Source organism: Symphodus melops (assembly GCF_947650265.1).
Source record: "Symphodus melops genome assembly, chromosome: 18".
Taxonomy (NCBI): Eukaryota; Metazoa; Chordata; class Actinopteri; order Labriformes; family Labridae; genus Symphodus; species Symphodus melops.
The window spans coordinates 18,489,184-18,509,628 of record NC_136708.1 but is presented as its reverse complement, the minus strand read 5'-3'; the positions used below and the strand labels follow the sequence as shown (position 1 = coordinate 18,509,628).

Below are 20,445 nucleotides of genomic sequence, written 5' to 3'. Positions count from 1 at the left end.
GTGGCTTGCCATCAAGTATTTAATTGCAAAGAGAGAGGGATATTTTTAAATGTTAAAACAGTAACATTCACACCGTTCTGCATGTGCTAACAGTTAAAACAGATGCACGTTTAGAGTGCTGTGGTCAAGAGACTGAGGGAGGGAAGTCATACACTTCAAACCTCAGATCTGTTATTTCAGTGTTATTGGTGCCTCTCAAGTCTCCTGTCAAGGCTAAACTTGATAATTGGTTGATGTACCTTTGTGTGGAATAGACTTTCATTGTGTTGTGGATGATGGAGACGGCTCAAAGGAGTTAGTGGCCACCTCTGAAAGGGTTTAGTTAACAGTTAGGGAAAGAAAAGACACCAGAGACAGCAAGAGAAATTTCTTCAAATTTATTCGTTTTGTTAGAAAGCAAATGTGTTTAACGGTTGGACTTGGCAACTCTCTCCAACTCGTCTTTCTTCTTGATGGCGTAAGAGTTAGAAGAACCCTGAAATGAGGAAAAACAGGTGAACACCTCAATATACACAAAAGGAACAGAGTTACACTTTACATGTAATGCTTTAAGAGTTAACAGAAACAAGGTCATTATGGTGCAATGAGATGAATTATATTATGTACTTAGAATTTCATTTGGGATGCCCTACGTGGATAAACTTACCTTGGCTGCATTGATCAGCTCATCAGCCAGACACTCTGCAATGGTCTTAATGTTTCTGAAAGCAGCTTCTCTTGCTCCTGTGCACAGCAGCCAGATGGCCTGAAAGACGAGACGGAGCAGGACACGTGTAGATGAGTCGGGTGTACAGATCTTTGGTTTAATAAACATCAGTATTACAACAGTCGGTGTGTCTGAGTTGGTGATTGACTGGGTCACAAGAGACTACAGCCAATGAATAAGCAAAGACCTTTTCCTCTGCGAGCACTCTAGCACACCAGGACAACGGGTCAGTGTCCAGGCGTGACTCTAGCCTCGGGTAACATTTCAAACACAAATATTTCAGCTAAAGAAGATCATGCACCTTTTTGGGAAAAGAAAAGGTTAGATCCAGAAGGAGAAAGCAGGCTGCAGTGTGGTTACCTGGTTGACTCTGCGGAGGGGGGACACGTCCACAGCCTGCCTCCTGACTGTACCGGCACGACCGATACGGGTGGAGTCCTCACGTGGTCCACTGTTGATGATGGCGTTCACCAAGACCTGGAGGGGGTTCTGGGGACACAATTTTAAATATTGAGAAGTGCATTAAGCAGTTTTAGATTAACTGCACGCGTCAGACTGCCTCATATGCTGAGTCTTCGTGTAATATAAAACCTAGCTACTGAGCCATTTGCTCTACATAAAGACCTAAGAGAAACTGGTTATAGATTCCCAGTAACTCCAGTATGTGCCTTACAGAGTTCTGTTTTTCTAAGCACTCCCCAAAGGTGAAATATACTCTAGATAATGTTTGTACCAGTTTAATGAATACTATTGCAGGGTCACAACTCGTTCATTTCTGAATCACATTGCTGCCCATCAAATCCAAATGTTGACCTGTGGTCTTAATCATGCATATTACAATAAAAGTGCTGTGTGGGTTTTATCAGCAACACGTACCTCTCCAGTCAGCAGATGGATGATCTCAAAGGCGTGCTTCACAATACGCACGGTCATCAGCTTCTTGCCGTTGTTGCGGCCGTGCATCATCATGGAGTTGGTGAGACGCTCCACGATGGGGCACTGGGCCTTACGGAAACGCTTGGCGGCATAACGGCCTCCAGAGTGTGGCAGGTACTTGGCGTACTTCTCTTTAACAGCGATATAATCCTGAAATGTACATAGAGGGGTTAAAGAACACATTTACACCAGCAGAACTTGAGGTACAACACGTTTTATGATTGTGTCTGAGTTTGTGATTGACTGGGTCACAAGAGACTACAGCCAACGAATAAGCAAAGACGTTTTCCTCTGCGAGCACTCAAGCACACCAGGACAACGGGTCAGTGTCTAGGCGTGACTCTAGCCTCGCTTACAAACTCAAATTAAACTTCAAAATAGTTTCACAAGGCACTTTCTGCACACCTGCAGGGAGATGTCATTGATCTGGACATCATCTGTGCTCCACTTTCCGAAGAGCTTGATCTCCGGGGTCTCAGCCACTGCGGGGGCAGTCTCCCACTCAGTCACTGAGGAGAGAAGGCAAGAAGATTTAGTGTGTTTAAGAATGGCATGACACAATTGTCTACACTTCAACATTTTGATTAAATAAGCAGACAGTTAAGTGTCTAAAGATTCACACATTCTGACAATGTGCAAAGGAGGCAACAAATACAATGCCATTTGTTCTATTAAATGAACTTTGATCACATAAAAACAATAAGACAAGAAAAGAACATCTACATTGATGTTGATTTACCAGCTTCGTTGTTTTATACAGTATTAAGCAGACAGCTGGATATTGCTCTATTAATTGCATTTACAATCTGTACACACGGGACCGCAGTACTTGTATGTTTAATTGCATCTTTACACGGGTAAGTGAAAGATAATATGGCTATAGTAAATTAGAGAAAACACACTAGCAGACTGTCGGAACAGGGCCTGAGTTGAAGCCTGTCTCTCCAATGTTAAACTAGCTTCAGCGTCGTCAACTTACGAGCTAATCACTGGTCTTACAAAGAACTACATATCTGGAACAGTACACAGATGATGATTTTTATAAAGCACAAAACGTAGAATTTATCTGATTAATCTCATCTTAAAATAGATCTGAATCTAAGTATTTTATTGATGTGGTTCATCAACATGCCGCCTCCACATGTGCTAGTAAGCTAGCCGCATGCTAACGACCAGCGCTGTTGTGCCGTAAGGGCAAAAAACATTCATTTCGAGAAAAAATGTCATTTTTTTGTGATACTTCCCGGGTAGCAGGGGTCAAAATGTTCTCGAAATATCCGAAAATTATATTTTTTAGAACCTTTGAGTCAGGAAAAATGTGAATTTTTCACTCACTTGTGTCTGCCGTCCTGTACCACACTTCTCTGAGACGGAAAAGGGCCTTCACGGGGCGCCGCGTGCAGATATCCGGTGAGCTGGTTGGTTACTTCCGGTGCTCAAGGCATGCTTGGAAATGTAGTTCTTTTTAAGCTTTTGCTTAAAAATAGTCAATGTTTTTTTTTTTTAATAACAATATTTTGTTTTAACATTTGTTTACAAACATTTGTTTACAAATGTTAAAATAAAATAGCCTGCGTTCTCTGAATTACCGTAATTTACGCAATCGACGTATTCCATCGTATTCTGAAAGTTTAGAATCTCAGTTTTGCACTGATATACGGCACTTTACACTATACGGTTTGCGCGCTATGTTGACTTTAGTGGCAGGGAGACAAGACGATCGGCGGAGAGAGCAGAGTTGTAGCGGTATTTTAGCGGTGTTTTAGATGGTAAATAGTGTTTGAATTGTTGTAAATAGTAGCATGGGGCTAGTTTTTTTCGAAGTTTTTAGTGTTGATTGCCAATGTTTTACATAGAAGCTTCTGCCTAGTAGAGAATCAGAAATAGCAAAGTCAAGGCGTTCAACAAGGAAGAGGAGAGCTCCTGATAGATTTGTGGAGGAAGAAGATGGATTGGAGATGCAGAAGGAGACAGGGGGGTGTGTCACCATCCCAAACACAGTAAGTAAACCGTTCTTATACACTAGATACTTATTCCCAGATTTATTACACTAATTTGTAATCCCTATTAAAAAATTTTTCTCATCATCTTTCTATCATTTTTTTTAACATTTATATTATTGCTTATTTATTGCTTTACTGTCAGAAAAAAAAATAATTATGTTTTGGCAAAAACGTATCTAACATACTGATGTTACATTTATAGCCTATATGTATTTATATATTTAGATGTAATACACATACACATATAATAGGAATTTACTATTGTTTATTCATTATTTAAATTTATTATTCATAATATTTTCTGTCTACATCTTTAGAGATTCTTCTGATGAAGGACTGTCAACGAGCAGAGGGTGGGGACGAAGTTAGTTTTGTGGCAGTGGCCGACGTAGCAGCCAAAGCAGTGGTGGTCCTGATGCTGCTAGCAATGCCTGGAAGACTGAGGAAGACCCCGGTTGGCACCTCTGATCAGATGTTGGGCACCAACTCTGTCCACAGGAAAACAAGAAGATGGCACCTGACTGTCTTCCAACACATGTTGGACATTGCTGTTGCCAACAGCTACATCATACAGAGGGAGCTCAGCGTGACACTGCAGCAGATGCCTCTGACATGGCAGGATTTTCAGGAGCAGCTGTGTGCAAAACTGCTCGGTGTGCCACTTGCTTTGCCACCTAAGTCCAACACTCGAGGCCATTTTGCTGTCCCCACCAACCAAGCACATGTCATAGATAAAAGACAGAGAGCTAGCCAGGGGAGGAAGCAGTGCACAGTGTGCAAAAGAAGTACGCCTTGGATGTGTGAAGAGTGTGGAGTTGGGCTCTGCCTCCAACTAGAAAGAAACTGCTTCAAGCAATTTCAAAGTACATTAGCAAGCAGTAGCAGTTCAATGAAATGGGCAAACAAAACTGCTTGTGTTGTTGTATTATAGTTCAAATAGCTGTTTTTTAATCTCAAAATCTTTGGACTTGTTTAATTGAAGTGTTTATAAATTGAAAACATGCAGAAAATTCCAATCCGTTTTTTATTTTTGTTTAAGCATCTATAACATATAAAAATGACAATATCTTTAATTTTTTTGAAAGTTGAAATTATCCTGAAAAAAGTTGCAAACGATTTCACATACAACACATTTCTTGAGCGATTTATTGATGCATAAAGAGAGAATAGACCAGGCGGACTGTGATTATTATAGGCTTTAAAGGGTTAACCCATCCTGTGGTTAGAGGAGGGATTTAGAAAATGTGACTATTTAACAGATGTGATAATTATAATAAATTCATTTTATATCGCACTTTTCTAAATACCCAAAGACACGTATGCACCACATATTCATGCAAATTTGTTAGATCCAGAAATATTAATTTTGGGGGTTTTTTTGTGTAAAAAAATATCTGAACTAACATTTGATATTAATCTGACCTTTTACCAATTTTAAACAAACATGAAAATGTTTTGACATTCTACTTCACTAAAATGTATTCAAATAAACAATACAAAACGTTTGATTGCAAAAATATAACACAAATTCATCTACACGTTTTATTAAACCATGTAGAGTTCAATTGACTTTCTGAATTTTTGCTAATAAGGGAGTCAGGATGTTTACTCATTCTTCTTCCTGTGTGGCTGTTTCTTCTCAAGTGTTCTCCAAACTGGCTGAACTTCAATACACATTGAAAACCAAATAATTCTGATACACAGAGATGTTTAAACCATCTTTTATTGAGGGATCGGTTTAATTTCATTTGTAGTCCAAGTACTGTAGAAATTGAAGAAGATTGACAAAATAGAAGTTTCTGGTTAGTTAAAAATTCTCCATGTCCACATTTACTGTTTTTGAAGCAAGAAAACAAAACAGAGAGAACTTCCCTTACTAAACCTGCATTTTATCTAACGGATTTCAGCGAGCAAATATCAAAGGATGCAAAAACATTCAAATAATACTGACATTTTCACAACTTTAAAAACCATTTAAATCATCCCACCTTCACCTTTCACTTCTTTTCATCTGGGTAAACAGCGTCCAATCTGTACTTTTTCCCTCTATAATAGTAATTCACTTCTTGTTTAACCACACAATTTAAAAGTCAATACTTAATATTTGAAGAAACATCAAAGTACAACAGGCATCCATAAATAGCCAATAAATTGCAAAACATCAATTAAAAAAACAAACCTTTCCCTTTACTGATAAAGACGGACAGACAAGAAGGTTGCTATGACGCCTGAGATATCTAAATGCGATGGGAGGTAAAGACGGCCATGTACAATAGTCAGGTGGACAAGTAAACACTAATATAGCACTGCCACTCTCTGATCTCTCCACACTAATCTCCATTTCTTCATAGCACCGTCCCTAAAGGCAGCGTGTTTTAGCACTTCGGTATGAAACATGAAACATGAAACACTGAGGCATGTAGGGAAAATTTAAGGCTTAATCTACAAAAGCTCCAAAGCACTGCATGATAATGATATTAGACACACAATATTTGTGATCATATGTACACTATTTAAAACAAAGAAGAAGAAGAAACAAACACAAGGAGAACACGATTCTCCGGTTTAAAAGAGAAGGATTAAGAAGATATAAATTACTGGTTCATCCGACGAGCAGGGCAGTGAGTCTGTACATGTAGAGAGGATGACAGAACGTCGCTCAGGCACTGGGTTTGTGTGTGATGTTTTGAGGTACACGTGTCCAAACACACACAGACACACGTAGATATTGGCTGTAAATATGCACGTTTCGTATTTCTAACCTAATAAACTAACATTCTCATACACGTTAAAGGGGCATGCCAAGAGCAGTCACAAGCAGAGACTCTTCACCCATGACAGGCTATGTTACAAAAATAGAGTTGAATGAATGAAACCAACTTATACTTTGGACTAAAAGTCTAGAGTCGAGAAGCGCTGAGAGCCTAGTGGTTCGGCTTCATGCCCCAAGTGCAGAGGCTTTAGTCCTCGTCTCAGCGGCCGTGGGTTCGGACCTGACTTTGGCCCTTATCTGCATGACATTCCTTACTCTCTCTTCCCAACATTTCCCTTCTCTCTTCAGCTGTCAGACAGGACAAAACAAGCCCCCCACCAAAAAAAAAAAATTCTAGTTTAAGCCCCTCCACTTTGGCTACATCAGTTCATCTACTCGTCTATGATCGTTCCCTTTGCTTCATGAACAGATTGCAGGATGCTCATATGCGTCTGATTTCATGCTTTCTGGTTTTGCTAAAATAATCCGTTTTTTTTTTTAAATATAAATGGAAGCCTTTTCTCGTGTTGCTGAAAGTTTGTGCTTTGAGCGCATTTCCTGTGGAAATAAATCTTCAGCAGCACACACAGTGATGTGCAACAGTATAAAATACAAAATGAATACACTTTGAATTACAAACTAGGCTACCTCTGAGAAAACCTAAAGCTCAGTAGATAAAGTATATCATAACTGTTTAATCTGTACAGTTATTCAGAGAGGAACTCTGGCCAAGTCCTGCACACCTTTCTCTTTAAACCACATGTTATCACTTTACTAGTTTATGAGCTTTAAAGGTGCTGGTGTCTGTGTGTTTAGCAAAATCTTGGACAAAGACAGACCAGCTAATTCCTCCACTCTTTATGCTAAGCTAACTGTCTGCTAGCTGTAACTACTGTAAAACTGACAGACAGGAGGAGAGTGTTGTCAGTCTTCTCATCAAACATTTAACAAGTTAAAAAGCTTGAACATTAAACTCTCCCCTTGTTTTTCCCCCACAATGAGCTTTTAAAATGTAATCTATCAACAGAAACACAAACCTGAAAGAGCATCCTCACAGATGGTCGTGTGTTTGCTTTAGAGCGGTCGTAAAGGCAGAGTTTTAGAAATGGTGGAAAGGATGAGTGTATAAAACTCCAACATGTGTATCAGTGTGCTGTAGAAGAGTTTTACTCCAGCCACTTCTCCATGCAGGCGTGAAACACGGTCTCATTCGAGTGCCAAAACACATGTTGGACTCCAGGAACAGTACAGACGATCAGATCTCCACGAGCCCCCAACGTCTTCAGACCGAAAATATCCTTTAGATATACCTGAAATAAAACACAAAAACACGTTGGTTTATTTATCTTAGGATGATTTACCTCTGCTCATTTTCTGCCTGGTTATCTCAAGGCAATACACCGAGGGGTGATGATGTGGTTGACCTTATTTTGACTTGTGTATTGGAGTTGTGGGAGGCTAGACAAAGAGGGTGAGTGGGTTTGAAATAGTTTCTGTTGACCGTCATCGCTATCCTCATCATCATCATTGTAATTATCATAATCTTTTGGACTATTGTTTGGAATTATTTTCTTACTTTTTTTGTTTAATAAATCAAGAAACATATCTGGACTTTGAATTTTATAAAAATGCAAACGAGTCACAGGCTCACTGTGCGGCATCGTTTCTCAATCTTAGCTGCCACCATACTGAGACTGATGATAAAGTTTCTAGTTTACAATAAGTGTAAGGAAGTTCTGTGCTTGTCCAAATGTCAATGTCACAAAGGACGACAGAAAAGAAAAGATCAGAGAATGATATTGAAGCATTTCTAACGATTACAGAGAGTATAGTATCGTATAGTGTGTGTGTGTGTGTGTGATCTTCACTCACGTCTTGATCCTGCATCTCAACAACAGTCTCGTTGTCGTCATAAAATCCAAACTGACTAAAAATCACAAGAGGAAAATAAAAAAAAGGGTTAAACGTGAGAGCATCACAAAAAAGTCATCTGATCATCCACTGACGAAATAAGAAAATCTGCCAAATGCCAAGTCATGTGCGTCCATAGCACAAAAATAGTTTCCATGACTTTAGAACAAAAACCTTTTGAAAGCATCCATTTAAAATTAAAACAAACAAGGTTGCACTCCTTAACCTCAGACCCTTAACTGCATCAAGGAAACATCAAGAGTGCAAAACCAACATGCATGACATTTATTCTGATTCCTATGATGGTAGAAACATTTAAAAGTACTTAAATTCTCATTTTATCCACCTCACCGTCTATTTTATTTATTTCATTTAACCAGGAAGAGAAACTCATTGAGATTAAAAATCTCTTTTTCAAGAGTGTCCTGGACATAACAAGCAGCAGAAATAATATAAATAAAAGATTCTGCAGATTTTCTTCTGCCAAAATCTCTAAAAGTAACCAAGCTTGCTGTCAGATCAAAAGACAGAAGGCAGATGATGAACTCGCCTCGACTGCCACGGAGTGATGACTCCATCATCCGGTCCTCCGATCAACACCAGCTTCTTTACTTTGAGGAAGTTTTTCTTCCACTCTGAAAATGAGACGGAAACAAAACTGAACATCGTGTGAAGTCAGTGACCGATTCATTCACCACACCTGTGCAATCTTTTGCAATCCAGCACCAAGTGCCATCATTTAGTCGACACCACCTTGTCACACCCTGAAGAAACTGGTCAGCATATTTTCTTGTTTTTTTTTTTTAAAGACACAATTCCTGACTGATTATTTCAAGGAATTTCAAGTGAAGCCTCGTCTCTGAAAGCGAGTGTGCATAAAGATGGCCTAGTGGCTTTCCCCCTTAACATGCCATTTATTTTGAACCTGAAGCTTAAAAGAACTTTGTTTAATGTAAAAGCTCGTATATACACATTTAAAGTGACCCAACGTCTTTCTTCATATCATCTTATTTTTAAACTTTTTTCAAATCTGGTTTTCTTCCCAAAGCTGCCTTTAAAGGGGGATAAAGGGAAAAGCTTCCTGGGGCCCCGTCACATGGACAGAGCCCACTGAGGTTTGAAAAATAATAATAATAATAAATATATATATATATATATCCATCCTAATTGTAAGCAACAATGACATTTTATTTTACACCTAAAGCAACATAAACACATTTTATTTAGTGTTAGCCAGGAACCACAACAACGCTCTGTCACTAATTGGCCTGACGTTTGAAACACAAGGATTGTGCTGACCTGTTGAGTTTGGGTTGGTTCTCTCACTGTTGAGCAGAGCCAAATAATCACTGCTGTTCACGTACATGTCTCTGTGGTGAGGGTCTGCAGAGAGAGCAGAAGAAGAAAAAAACAGCGTGTCAAACACTATTTGAACATCTCCTTAAACAGGCATCACCACTCTTGTCTCAAAGTAGATGCATGGGTATCAGTCAATGAACTTCGACAGGCTGCAGACTTTAACACCTTCCATGTGCCAGCTGTGTGACAAAGTTATTCTGGGAGTCTCACCATTCCAGTAGTTGCAGATGGAAATCCTCTGGCCTATGGCGGTGTAGCAGAGGTGGAAGAGGTTGGACTTCACAAACTGAGGGAAGAGGTACCTCAAGTAGTCCGTGTCTGGGAGAAAACACACGAAAGCACACATGAGGTCAGAAGAAAAGAAAAGAAGAAGAAGCAATCTGCACTTGAAATACAGTCAATATTAGTTTAATTATGACTAATAATGTAATAAAAGTACTGTAATGAAAGACATTCTTAAATCCAGGCCGGTGACTAATGATTATTTCTACTACAGATTATTTCCATGATAAATCAATACAATGTTTTCAGAAATGAGGAAGATGCTTCGTTAATTTCTCAGATTTCCCTGATGGACGTCTTCAATTTGCTTCCTTTGCTAAACCGGCACACCAACACCTTGATGTCTTCATATTAGAAGCTACACACAGCCACTCTGGGTTCATTTCTGTTGAGTAAATGACTGAAAAGATTGATTGATTTAAAAAAATAAAATAGGCAAATCATTTGCTCTCTATTAGCTAATCGATCAGTTGACTTACCGTTTCAGCTCTACTCCGATAACATCCCACTGTGACACTTGTGAACTGTTACACAGATATCAACCAAAGAGTTAGCTCCTCAGTGGATTCTAACTACACCGATATGACACAGTAACACATGTCAGTGATGTTTGTGGACCATGTTGACCTGAAGCTCAATAAAATGTACACTTACATTTAATGTGACGCTTCAAAGTGAGATTTAAAAGGATTTATTTGACTTTCATCAAACACAAGATATAATATCAAACGGAAATAAGCAGCTTCCTCTGGTGCTTTAGCCACATTTCATTGTGTGTAAAAAATAAAGATCCTAGGTGCTTTAAACATGATCATGTGTTCAGTTTGAAGTTGAACCCACCTCCATACTGTCCGGCCTGAGGCGAGGACAGAGAGATGAAAGACTGGACGTTGTGATCCGACAGCGTGGAGACGATTCCTCTGCAAACCAGCCCACCTGTGAAAACATCAACGAACTTGATCAGTCTTTGGACCAACTTACTCCACCTTAAGTTCCCAGCATTAACACCCGTTATGACTTTCTCTGTGTTAGACTTTTAGCAATGATAAAAAACACACACAGAGATTTACTGTCTGTGTGAATGCTGCTCTTTGGAATCTTGAAACCTTAATATTTAAACAGGAAGATGCAACTTCAAGCTGCTTACGTTTCCTTTCTAACCTGCTGGAAGATGATATTCAGCTACAACTAACACAACTTTAAATACCCTTTATTTTAGCTTTTTTTACCCCATAAAATCTGAGTGTACAGGTTAAAAAGAGACCCAACGTTTGTGTTTTTTTTTGTCCACTTCTGTAAATGAAATTTCCCTTCCAGGTACAATAAAGGTCTGAACTGAACTGAGTGCTGAATAGTGTCTGTGGTGATCGAATTTCTCTGACAGTGACCTCTTTAACTGTCGTTTTTTGTCTAAGTGACAAAAAACAACGTGTTGAAGTGGTTAAGAAAAGCAATATTTTGTCACATTAGATAACAGGAAATGTTACTATTCTCCCTAAAAACCTAAAAGCTTTCATGGTTAATAATTGATTAAAACAGAAGCGTGTTCAGTAAAGCGTGACCTTAAATCTTCATAAACATGTTTAAACAAGTAATTCATTTGAGAAGTACTAACGCTGTAGGGTCATCACATGTACGTGTGGGAAGGAAAACGTCATGCTGTTTTCTGAGCAGTCTAAAGAACAAGCTGCTGCTCACTGGGATTTTCCAGCTCTTAAATGAGAACTAGATCCCAGAGATCATAAAAAAAAGTCCATCCAGCCAATAAAACCACAAACTGTGAGTCATGTAAATCCCCATCTTTAAATTGAGAGGTCAAATATTGACAGTTGACAGAACGCTGTGCCACTCGGAGGTCAATTATTGAAAGAATGGCTCTGTAACGAATGACACAGTCTGACACGGTTTTATCATCATGAACAAATACCACACTGATGTCTCACAGACCTTGTGAGTAGCAGATAAAGTGGACCCCGTCTTCTGCGTTTTGCATTATTGGGTAAATAGCTGCCTTGAAGCCCTCCACCTGTTTCCACATGGGCTCCAGGCTGGCGCTCCTATCGAACAAGTCGATGACGGTCACGTTTGTTCCAGGATGAGACTGTAAATGAAGAAGATCACTTCGTCAACAGGCTGTACGGAGAGAGAGAGAGAGAAAGAGAGAGTGTTTCCTGAAATGGCTGAATGAAGCCTGAAACAGGCCTCAGCATGAAGAACCAAGGACAAACCTTCAGTGTTATCAAAGGTCATTAAGGGCGTTTAGCTCCTTATTGATCAGCATATGTGTAAAATATTGATGATTCTTTAAGCTGTTTGCTTCAGAGCAGCAGAACCAACGAAGCAGAGAGAGCGAGGTCGGATGTTCCGCTTTCTATCTTCTGTCCTATCATGAGCACCTGCAGTGTGGTTTCAGTATTCGGCTTTCTAGTAAAACAGAGCTGAATTGAGGAACTTGGTTCAATAGTGTAAACCCCCCCCCCCCAAAAAAAAATGGAAAAACTCCCCCTTTGCAACATCACCACATCTTGAGTTCCTGAACTTAGCAACACAATGTGAGTGTTTGTTTCTTATAGGTGTGTGTGAAAGGGGGGGATTGGTGAATAGGGCACATTTCACTGAGCATCATAAGTGTCTTCACCATAATAGAAAGTTTTAGAAACTGTACAAATAAAAGTTGTTGTATTCAAACTAACTCTCATGCATGCTATGAGCAAAAACTAAATCGTGTGTCTACTTGATAAACAATATATGCATGATCTACAGGTGAACAATATTATACTTTTATAAACTGTATGTTGACTTACTTTAGAGCAAGTAGTCATTTTAGTATATGGTGTTGTTTAGACTAAAAGGCATCCGTCTGTCTCATGCATTAGGTCATACACTTCCTGAGTTATGCTGACTAATGTTGCACAATGCAGGTCCATGTTTCTGCAGATGACATGTGCTTACACAAGCTGCAGGCCTGTGCTATGTAAAATCACCTATGTAACAACCATGATATATATATATACACAGCCTGCTCTCGACAAAAACAAAAAACACACACTCTGACACAACTGAACAATTGCTTTGTATTGTTAAGCCACTCACCTCGTTTATGAAGCGCAGTAAGTTTTTAAAATTCCCCGAGCCGTCGAACAAACCGTGCACGATGATCACCGGCTTGTACCCGACCACTGCAGCCCAGAGACACGCGCCGAGCAGCGGGTACAAGAGCCCGGCCGCCCCGCTGCTGGCCCCGCTTCGTCTCCTCTTCAGAGCAGAAAGCGAGCCCTTCATTATAACTCAAATAAAATATATTCAAAACAGTAAATAAAAACCTCAAAGAATTAAGCTTCATAAAAAAGGCAACTTGAGAAAAATAAATAAAAGAACATAAAGTCCTGGTGTGTTTTGAGCTAATGCTGCGCTCTCATCCTCATCTCATTTCTTTTTTTCCAGGCGGAAGAAAAGAGGAGTCCGCCTGTCGGTGAGAATAATCCCGTTTAGCACACAATGTTCCCCCGTGTGTGTGAGAGGACGCTGCTTGCTTTATCTCACAACAACAACACCAAACAGCTGCTCCGGGTTTGCTTTGGTTTCTTTTGTTTGTTCCGGTTTTAAATTAAATGAGATTGACCGCTGCTGACGTCATTTCCTGTATTGTTATTTCCAATAGGTAACAGGGATACACAAAAAAAGTCCACTGTACTTTATTTTTGTAAATGAGCAGCTTAAGTATCCACGTGGTTTATTGTGCAATTAATGCAAAACTAACATATCTAAGTTGTCTGTATTTCATCTTTCTTCATTGGTCACCTTAATGTAAAAGCTTTGTATATAGGTTCCTGAAGTCAATTTGTATAACACATTGAAAAGAGCTTCAGCTGACCAAAGTGCTTTACCGGCAATGCATAAAAAACAAGACAGACATTTTAAATAAAGGAAAACAATAATAGAAAGCCCATATAGAAATACACACACATACGCCTACATACTGATACACACCTAGGCTAAATAAATTGAGTTTGTTTCAAAGGCCAGGGGAAAAAGCTAACTTTTGATTTGAATTACTTTAATGAGTTCTCTGACGGTCGCCCCTGAGTTTCCACTGAGCTCAAGCGACTACAAGAAGACTGCTTGAGGATCTAATGTGATTTTCTCTCCCTCCTTCTCACTCACACACACACACACACAACACTTTAAAGCGAGGACTCGTTTGTTAGCAGGCTTTATTAACAATTTTGCAGGTTGGAGCAGAGTGTGAGGGCCAACACTTTGTTACATTCATCTCATAATACAGGAAATACACACAAGCACTGCCACCTTTGTATAGTCAGCTGTCTGGCTTTTGGTCCATTTCAAAACACACTTATCAACATAGATGGCAATGCAAAACACAAACAAATATATTTCTTCTCTGAAGAGGCTGCTGGTCATCTCAAGGCCTGTAGAAGGAGTGCAGTCAGGTCAAACAGAGCTGTTTTTGGTTTATTTCAATTAATGCTGGAGTGTCAGCTTGGCTTTTACTATTCACTCAGAGATATATCGGCATTAAATGACTCTTAGTGCATCAAATGTAACTATAAGCAGCTTGCTTGATTAGCTTTATCTAGACAAGAAAAGAGATTCATTGCTTTAGCAAAAGCTGTAAAAAAAAAAAAAAGTACAGCAAAGGCCCCTCAGAGTCATTGTTTTTTGTCTTCAGCACCGTCTCAGATTCCACTGCTTACGTAAAGCCTTCTGTGGTGTTCCTGAAAAACACCCATATGAAAAACAATCTTGCTATAGGCTTCAAAAAAATATGGTTTCAAGAAAATAAAAATGTTTTCCAGGTGTAGACATGTGGGTTCACCCCGTAGCTCTACACAGTCGGCTGCAGCAGCTCCTGCAGCTCACACAAGGTGTCCCTCAGGCTGACGGCTAACGTCTCTGCATTCGTCTCCTCGCAGCAGTTGAAGGCGGTGATGGAGAAGTGGACGTGGTCGGCCTGTGGGTTGTAGCAAATGGCGTAGCCGTCAGGAACGAGGGGCCCGAAACACATCACACTGTCTGTGTTGGCAGGCACCTGAAGGAGCAGAAGAGAGAAAAACATGAAGGAATCTAAACAAATCCATTAGACCAGAAGAAATATACTAAAGGAGTCGACTTTCTTTTTGTAATGATAAATCTCAAAAGCATCTACTTTGTCTCATTCTACAGTAAAATGAGACTGAGACGTCCTCACAGGGAAACACACCTGCCCTGTTCGGAGTTTCCAGTGCGTCGCCAGGCCGTACGCTGTGTCCATGAAGATTTTGGGAATGCTCCGCCCTTCCTCGATGGCCTGCAGCTTCAGCCCCAACAGGTGGCTCTCGATGCCGAGGCCTTTAAGAGCCTAAACAGAGCAAGGGAGGAAAAAAAGGAAAAAGTGAAAAACAATAAATATCACATTGACAAAGGCTGATTGGAGAAAGAGCCTGTTATTCACCTGATCAGTCAGAGCTGAATATGCATCAGCAGCTTCTCTGAACAGTTGAACCTTAGCTTCCCGCTGCAATAGAAAAACAGGACAGGACAAATTCCTTAGAAAACAAAGCCAAATTATGTTTATTGGTAAGTCGACATCATGAATCATCTGGGGTTTCCTACCGATACAGACGGATCGTCAAAGGCAAGGATGAACTTGAGCGTCTGATTGGTGGGCGAGCGGACGTGCTCCGTCCTCCCTCCCCGAAACATCCGCTGAGACACAATACCACAGGCTGCACAGACCTCATTGTGAACTCTATAAAAGAAACAAAAAACAACAACAGAAGGGGTGATTTAAGACACAAAGACACCTTTGTACGTTCCAGGAAAAAACACTTGAGAATACAGAAACGGATCATCTTAAAGCTTTAGCATTTGAGCGTTAGTTTTGCTAAAAGACACATTTAGATCAAGTGATCCAGTTTGTCATTATTTTACTCCTGTTTGGGAGATGTCGAAATTTTGGAACTTCAATATTTCATTAGATTATAACAAATTATCTGGGGAGCATGCAGCTGTTTACAGACTGAGAAATATTGTCTGCGTAATGTGAAGACGTCTTGCATGAAGAATATTTGTGTTTCAAGGTCCAATATGTAAGATATCGACTGAATGAAATCAGAAAAATGACCTTACTATATCACAAGACATGTAGAAGAAACATGCTATGTTGAAATGCTGGCTTCTCTGACAACAACACAGCAGCCAGTATGTCCTCCTTCTAACTTTAGATTACGGTGCAGAATGTTTTTTTTATTATTTATTTGGACCAGAGAAAAGTCACATGGCATTTTTGGCATTTTTCAGATATAACGTGTATATGAGTTAAAAAGCCTCTGCATTTTCTAATAAGCTCCACGATTGAAAACATGCTAAAACTAGGTTCAATATAAGAGATGCTTTAGAAAAGGGAGAGTGGTGAGAGTGCAGAAACGATCACGGCAGGCGCAGAGCTGGTGTCTGACATGGCAAAAGAGGAACGCAAAACTGTGTTTTTACATGAGAAATTTTACATAAAAAGGAGGATTTATGTTCATTTATTTAAGTCATTTAAGTCAATCTTGACCATCTACAGTCTGACACAAAATCCAAAAATATGATCATTTTATTTGTAGTTGTTGCTCATTTTAAGGAGCATTTTTTAAAAAAATGTTTAACCGGTATCAGTCTTCCTACCTCTCCCATTGTTTTGAGTTGTTCTTGTTCCGTTTCTCTCTAACATCGAGAATAACCAGCAATGATTGTTTAAGAGCTCCCTGAGTAAAAACCTTCCTCTATTAGAAACATCAGAAATGACATCCTCGGCTTTCAATGTCAAACTTGTGAGGTTGCTGTGACTCACTTGTAGTAGGCGAGCTGCAGGGCCACCTGGATGAAGGAGTTTGGACTCAGCTTGTGCTGCTTGGGAAGCTCTTTGCCGAACTTCTTAAAGTTGAACACATTCACATCCAGGTCGTTGATCAGTCTGTGGAAAATGGTAACTTTTACACAATCACTCCAAAGTCAAGCATCATGTACTCGTCTTTACGAAAGCCCAAAAGTAAATCTTTAAAAAGTCTTCCTGTGAGGTTCAAGGTCACGTTCACACAGAGGAGAGTTAGACGTTTGCACTCCTGTGGCATCTCTTCACGTCAGTGTTGTTAGAGTTTAAGGCAAAGCAAACATGCCGCTCACTCCATGCAGCAAGGCCAGTCTCCTCGTATCTTTGTGAGAGTACTGAAAGGACTCTTAAGAAGAAAGGAGACGCTTACATGTCAAGGTTCTGCTTGGCGTGCTCGATGTCCCTCTTTATTTCTCGGTCGATGTGAAAGTAGAGCTTCTTGGGCATCGGCAGAGGGATCAGCGGGGCTCTCTTTGGGTCTGGCTTCTCACTGCAGTCGAGACAAGAAAAAGAGTATTGGTGAGTATGCAAGACGTAAAAGAAAACCATCAGTTTGCATTTCCTATTAGTGCTGATCGCATACTGTAAGCAGCACACACTTCTCAGATTAAGACTTCCTGAATTGTTGAATACCAGTTTTAACTGCACAATCCATTCATTCATACTGACAATCTAAACATTGGGCCAATCAGATGCATCAGAATGACATTGAATAGCTCCTCCCCCTCTCACCAGTAGTCCAGGATGTGATGCAGCAGGGTTGCGATGGGCGGACCCTCAGCGGTGGCTTGCTCGTACAGAAGACCCCACGAGCCGTCCTCTCCCACCACAAACTATTCACACAAACAAACAAACAGAGATCCTCAGGCTCCTCTGCATCAGCTAATCTTACTGTACGTCACCGTTGATCTCCATGCGTGATTGTTTCTGCTGCTGCTGACCTGCAGAGTTTTATCAAACCAGCGGTTGCCACTGTTGGAGAAAGTCCCGCCTCCATGGAGGACCTGCGCTGCTTTACGGCTGGCATACCTGTCAATCAAAGTGAAGAAATAAACATTTTCCCCCTCGGGATCAATAAAGTATCTATCTATCTATCTATCTATCTATTTTTTAAAAGCTAAAACAAAGTACAATATGACGCAGCGCTACTTTAGGTAATAGTTCCTCTCCAAAAAGTCCCAAGAACAGTTTAGTCTGAAAAACATCTGATGGAGGACTTTTAATCACGCGGGCAAACAAATAAATGACCTGAGTTCTTCTTCTATGTCAACAGATAAACAACTGATAAACTGTATTTGTAGACATTTAAAGTCAAAGTGTTTTTCAATCCTAGATACAAATCTGCCAAAGAGGAGAAGCCTTTTTTTAGCTTCAGACTGAAAGTCAACAAACAAGAACAATGATATCTGAAATGCACACACAGGCTTAAACACACATTTAAGTCAGACACAGAAATGTCTGAGTGTGGACCATGTGCGTGCATGTGTGAGCACATGCGCATACTTCTCATCTGATATCCTCATGACCGGAGAGTCCAGACACAAGACGAAAAGTCCAGACTCAATCATGCGGACAGATTCCTTGTTCAGTTTATCTGAGCCCCACACAGCACAGCATAGAGGGAAAAAAAGGAAACAAAAACAATCACATTTAGTGACTTAATCCACATCTGCATTCCACAAATCTTTCTAAACAGTTCACTCTTGTTTGAGATTCTGTGTATAATTTATCTCTGACAGTTATTGATGAGTCAGCGTTCTCTGAAGATGACAAGGTGTTCAGAAGAGTCCTCACTAATGGTGCATTCAAGCGATGTTCGACATTTAAGATCCAGAACATCGAAACTGTTCTGCATCACAAGCTGTGACGTTGGCCGTTTCAAACGAGAGTGAGTGGACACAGAAAGTTACCGTTTACATTCACTGAAGAAACTCAAAGTACATGTACCTGAGCTGAATGAATTATGTCCAGTCACGTTTCACACTGTTAGACTTAAGGGCTGTTCTCTTCTCCCCTGAACACAACTCTGTTTCTTTTTCTTTTTAAACTTTACGAGTGCAGTTTGACACGTTGACTTTGTCAAATATCAAAAACACTCAATTTTCATCACTTCAAATCCATTTTATAATTTATAAGCAGATTGTATTTCATCATTCTGTTGTACAAAAACAGTCCTCTGTAGTTTGTTTATCATACAGCAAAGAAACCTCAAGCCTGTGAAATCACACCTGCAGTTAAAAAAAAAGGAAGGACGGAAGAGATCGGCTGAAACCGCTTGTGCAGGAAAAGTGAAAAAGCAAATCATGTTCCAGTTGTTGTTTTTTTAACAGTATAATTGCCACAAATGTTTTATTTCATGTTTGTTTTAGTGCTGTGTTTTTACCCCTCAGCAGGCGGTTGTAGGCCTCTCCCCAGGTGTGTCTGTGTTCGCTGGTCAGGATGCCCATTGGCTCTTTGTCCGTCTTCCAGGACTGAGCTCGGATCCTCAGCAGCTGCCCGTGGATCTGACTCTCCGTCATGCGAGAGCCGTCGCTGTTATAAACCTCCAGCTGGAAGAACTGGAGGGGAAACAGAGAGGGAGGAGGCCGTCGTGTGGATGATTTGATTGCTGGTAAAGCTTCCCATGTTGGTTGGGTGTCATGGAACCTGAACAGACCTCAATCAAATGTTTGCTTTAGTGCTTTTAAGTGTGTTGTTTTCACAGTGTAAATAGCTGAAGGGACTAAGTCAAACTGGGAACTCTGGGCTCTTTCACAATCAAAAACCACAGGAACAATTCCCGTCGCTGCTGCTGCTTATTACCCGACACGTCTGGTCTGACAACATTCAACCGTCCTGTGAAACAATCAATCTGTCAAGCAGTAAGCAGCAGCTGACTCTTTAGGTCAGTTTTTAAACATAAATTTAAATGTTCAAGAGAGTTGTAGTCAAGACTAACTGAGACCAAGACCATAAGGCGTGTCACTCACTTAGATCTGCAATAATTATATCAAACTTCCTCCAGTGATCAACAACCTGCGGAGCCACGTCCGGTCCTTAAAGCTTCCCAGCTCCCCAACAGAAGGTAAATGATCTCAGGTGGTTTCACAATAAATGTAAAAATAAATTCAAAAGGCTGAAATACTCTTGTTAGCTTAATGGGAGAAATGACATTTCCATTGTGACTCCAACTTCTCCACATCAGGCTGTGTGCACGCTTATTTTAAAGTCCGCCCCCTCAGCGTCTGTCAAGAAAAAAAGCCCTAGCCTAGCTCGCTCTTGTGCAGGTGAAGTTGATGAGCACTGAAACCCTCGACGAAAAAAAGTAGTATCCAACTAAATGTTTCAGTTATTTAATGAACACTAAATGCTAGACATTTTACTGGAGTCCACTAGTCCCACCTGGTAGTTCCTGACGACTGTGATGTGAGTCGGCGACCGTCGGGAGCGGCCATAGTGAGCGATGTAATCGTGTTTGGGGCCGGGGATCCTGCAGGAGGAGAAGAGGAGCGGGTAGAGCTCCATGCACAGAGGCTTCCCTCGCATGGTCTCCACCGGCAGCTGACCCCTGGTGGACCAAAGGGAAGCGTCTGTGTAAATGTTCTTCTCAAACTCAGCCATTTTTCTGGACACACGTTTTTTC

At 40.4% G+C, this 20,445-nt stretch overlaps 3 protein-coding genes across 4 annotated transcripts in view; all 3 read right to left on the bottom strand.

Moving 5' to 3' along the window:
• Positions 1 to 362: 362 nt before the first annotated feature.
• On the bottom strand, positions 363 to 3,087 carry rps5 (ribosomal protein S5). The gene is made up of 6 exons (XM_079368262.1): positions 2,978 to 3,087; positions 2,048 to 2,151; positions 1,583 to 1,792; positions 1,067 to 1,195; positions 647 to 745; positions 363 to 475 (listed from the first exon to the last, which is right to left on the bottom strand). Coding segments are annotated over exons 1-6 (612 nt in total). The 5' UTR covers positions 2,979 to 3,087; the 3' UTR covers positions 363 to 406.
• A 2,263-nt stretch (positions 3,088 to 5,350) lies between these two features.
• On the bottom strand, positions 5,351 to 13,569 carry ppt2b (palmitoyl-protein thioesterase 2b). Its single transcript, XM_079368400.1, has 8 exons — positions 13,043 to 13,569; positions 11,897 to 12,050; positions 10,790 to 10,885; positions 9,878 to 9,985; positions 9,608 to 9,691; positions 8,855 to 8,943; positions 8,270 to 8,320; positions 5,351 to 7,707 (listed from the first exon to the last, which is right to left on the bottom strand). Exons 1-8 carry the CDS (start codon positions 13,229 to 13,231, stop codon positions 7,564 to 7,566), a joined length of 915 nt encoding a protein of 304 aa, XP_079224526.1. The 5' UTR covers positions 13,232 to 13,569; the 3' UTR covers positions 5,351 to 7,563.
• Positions 13,570 to 14,145: 576 nt separating this feature from the next.
• cratb (carnitine O-acetyltransferase b) overlaps positions 14,146 to 20,445 on the bottom strand; it is a 184,389-nt gene continuing 178,089 nt past the window's right edge. Inside the window, exons 6-17 of one of the 2 annotated variants that reach the window (XM_079367928.1) lie at positions 20,205 to 20,370; positions 19,207 to 19,381; positions 18,327 to 18,417; positions 17,765 to 17,852; positions 17,556 to 17,656; positions 17,194 to 17,313; positions 16,785 to 16,907; positions 15,563 to 15,698; positions 15,402 to 15,464; positions 15,171 to 15,308; positions 14,787 to 14,999; positions 14,146 to 14,685 (exon numbers count right to left, since the gene is read on the bottom strand). In XM_079367928.1, the coding sequence (XP_079224054.1) occupies positions 14,796 to 14,999; positions 15,171 to 15,308; positions 15,402 to 15,464; positions 15,563 to 15,698; positions 16,785 to 16,907; positions 17,194 to 17,313; positions 17,556 to 17,656; positions 17,765 to 17,852; positions 18,327 to 18,417; positions 19,207 to 19,381; positions 20,205 to 20,370 (1,405 nt within the window). In that variant the 3' untranslated portion in view covers positions 14,146 to 14,685; positions 14,787 to 14,795. Of the gene's footprint in view, positions 15,000 to 15,170; positions 15,309 to 15,401; positions 15,465 to 15,562; positions 15,699 to 16,784; positions 16,908 to 17,193; positions 17,314 to 17,555; positions 17,657 to 17,764; positions 17,853 to 18,326; positions 18,418 to 19,206; positions 19,382 to 20,204; positions 20,371 to 20,445 lie in introns of both variants that reach the window. The other variant, XM_079367927.1, reaches the window with a different exon arrangement.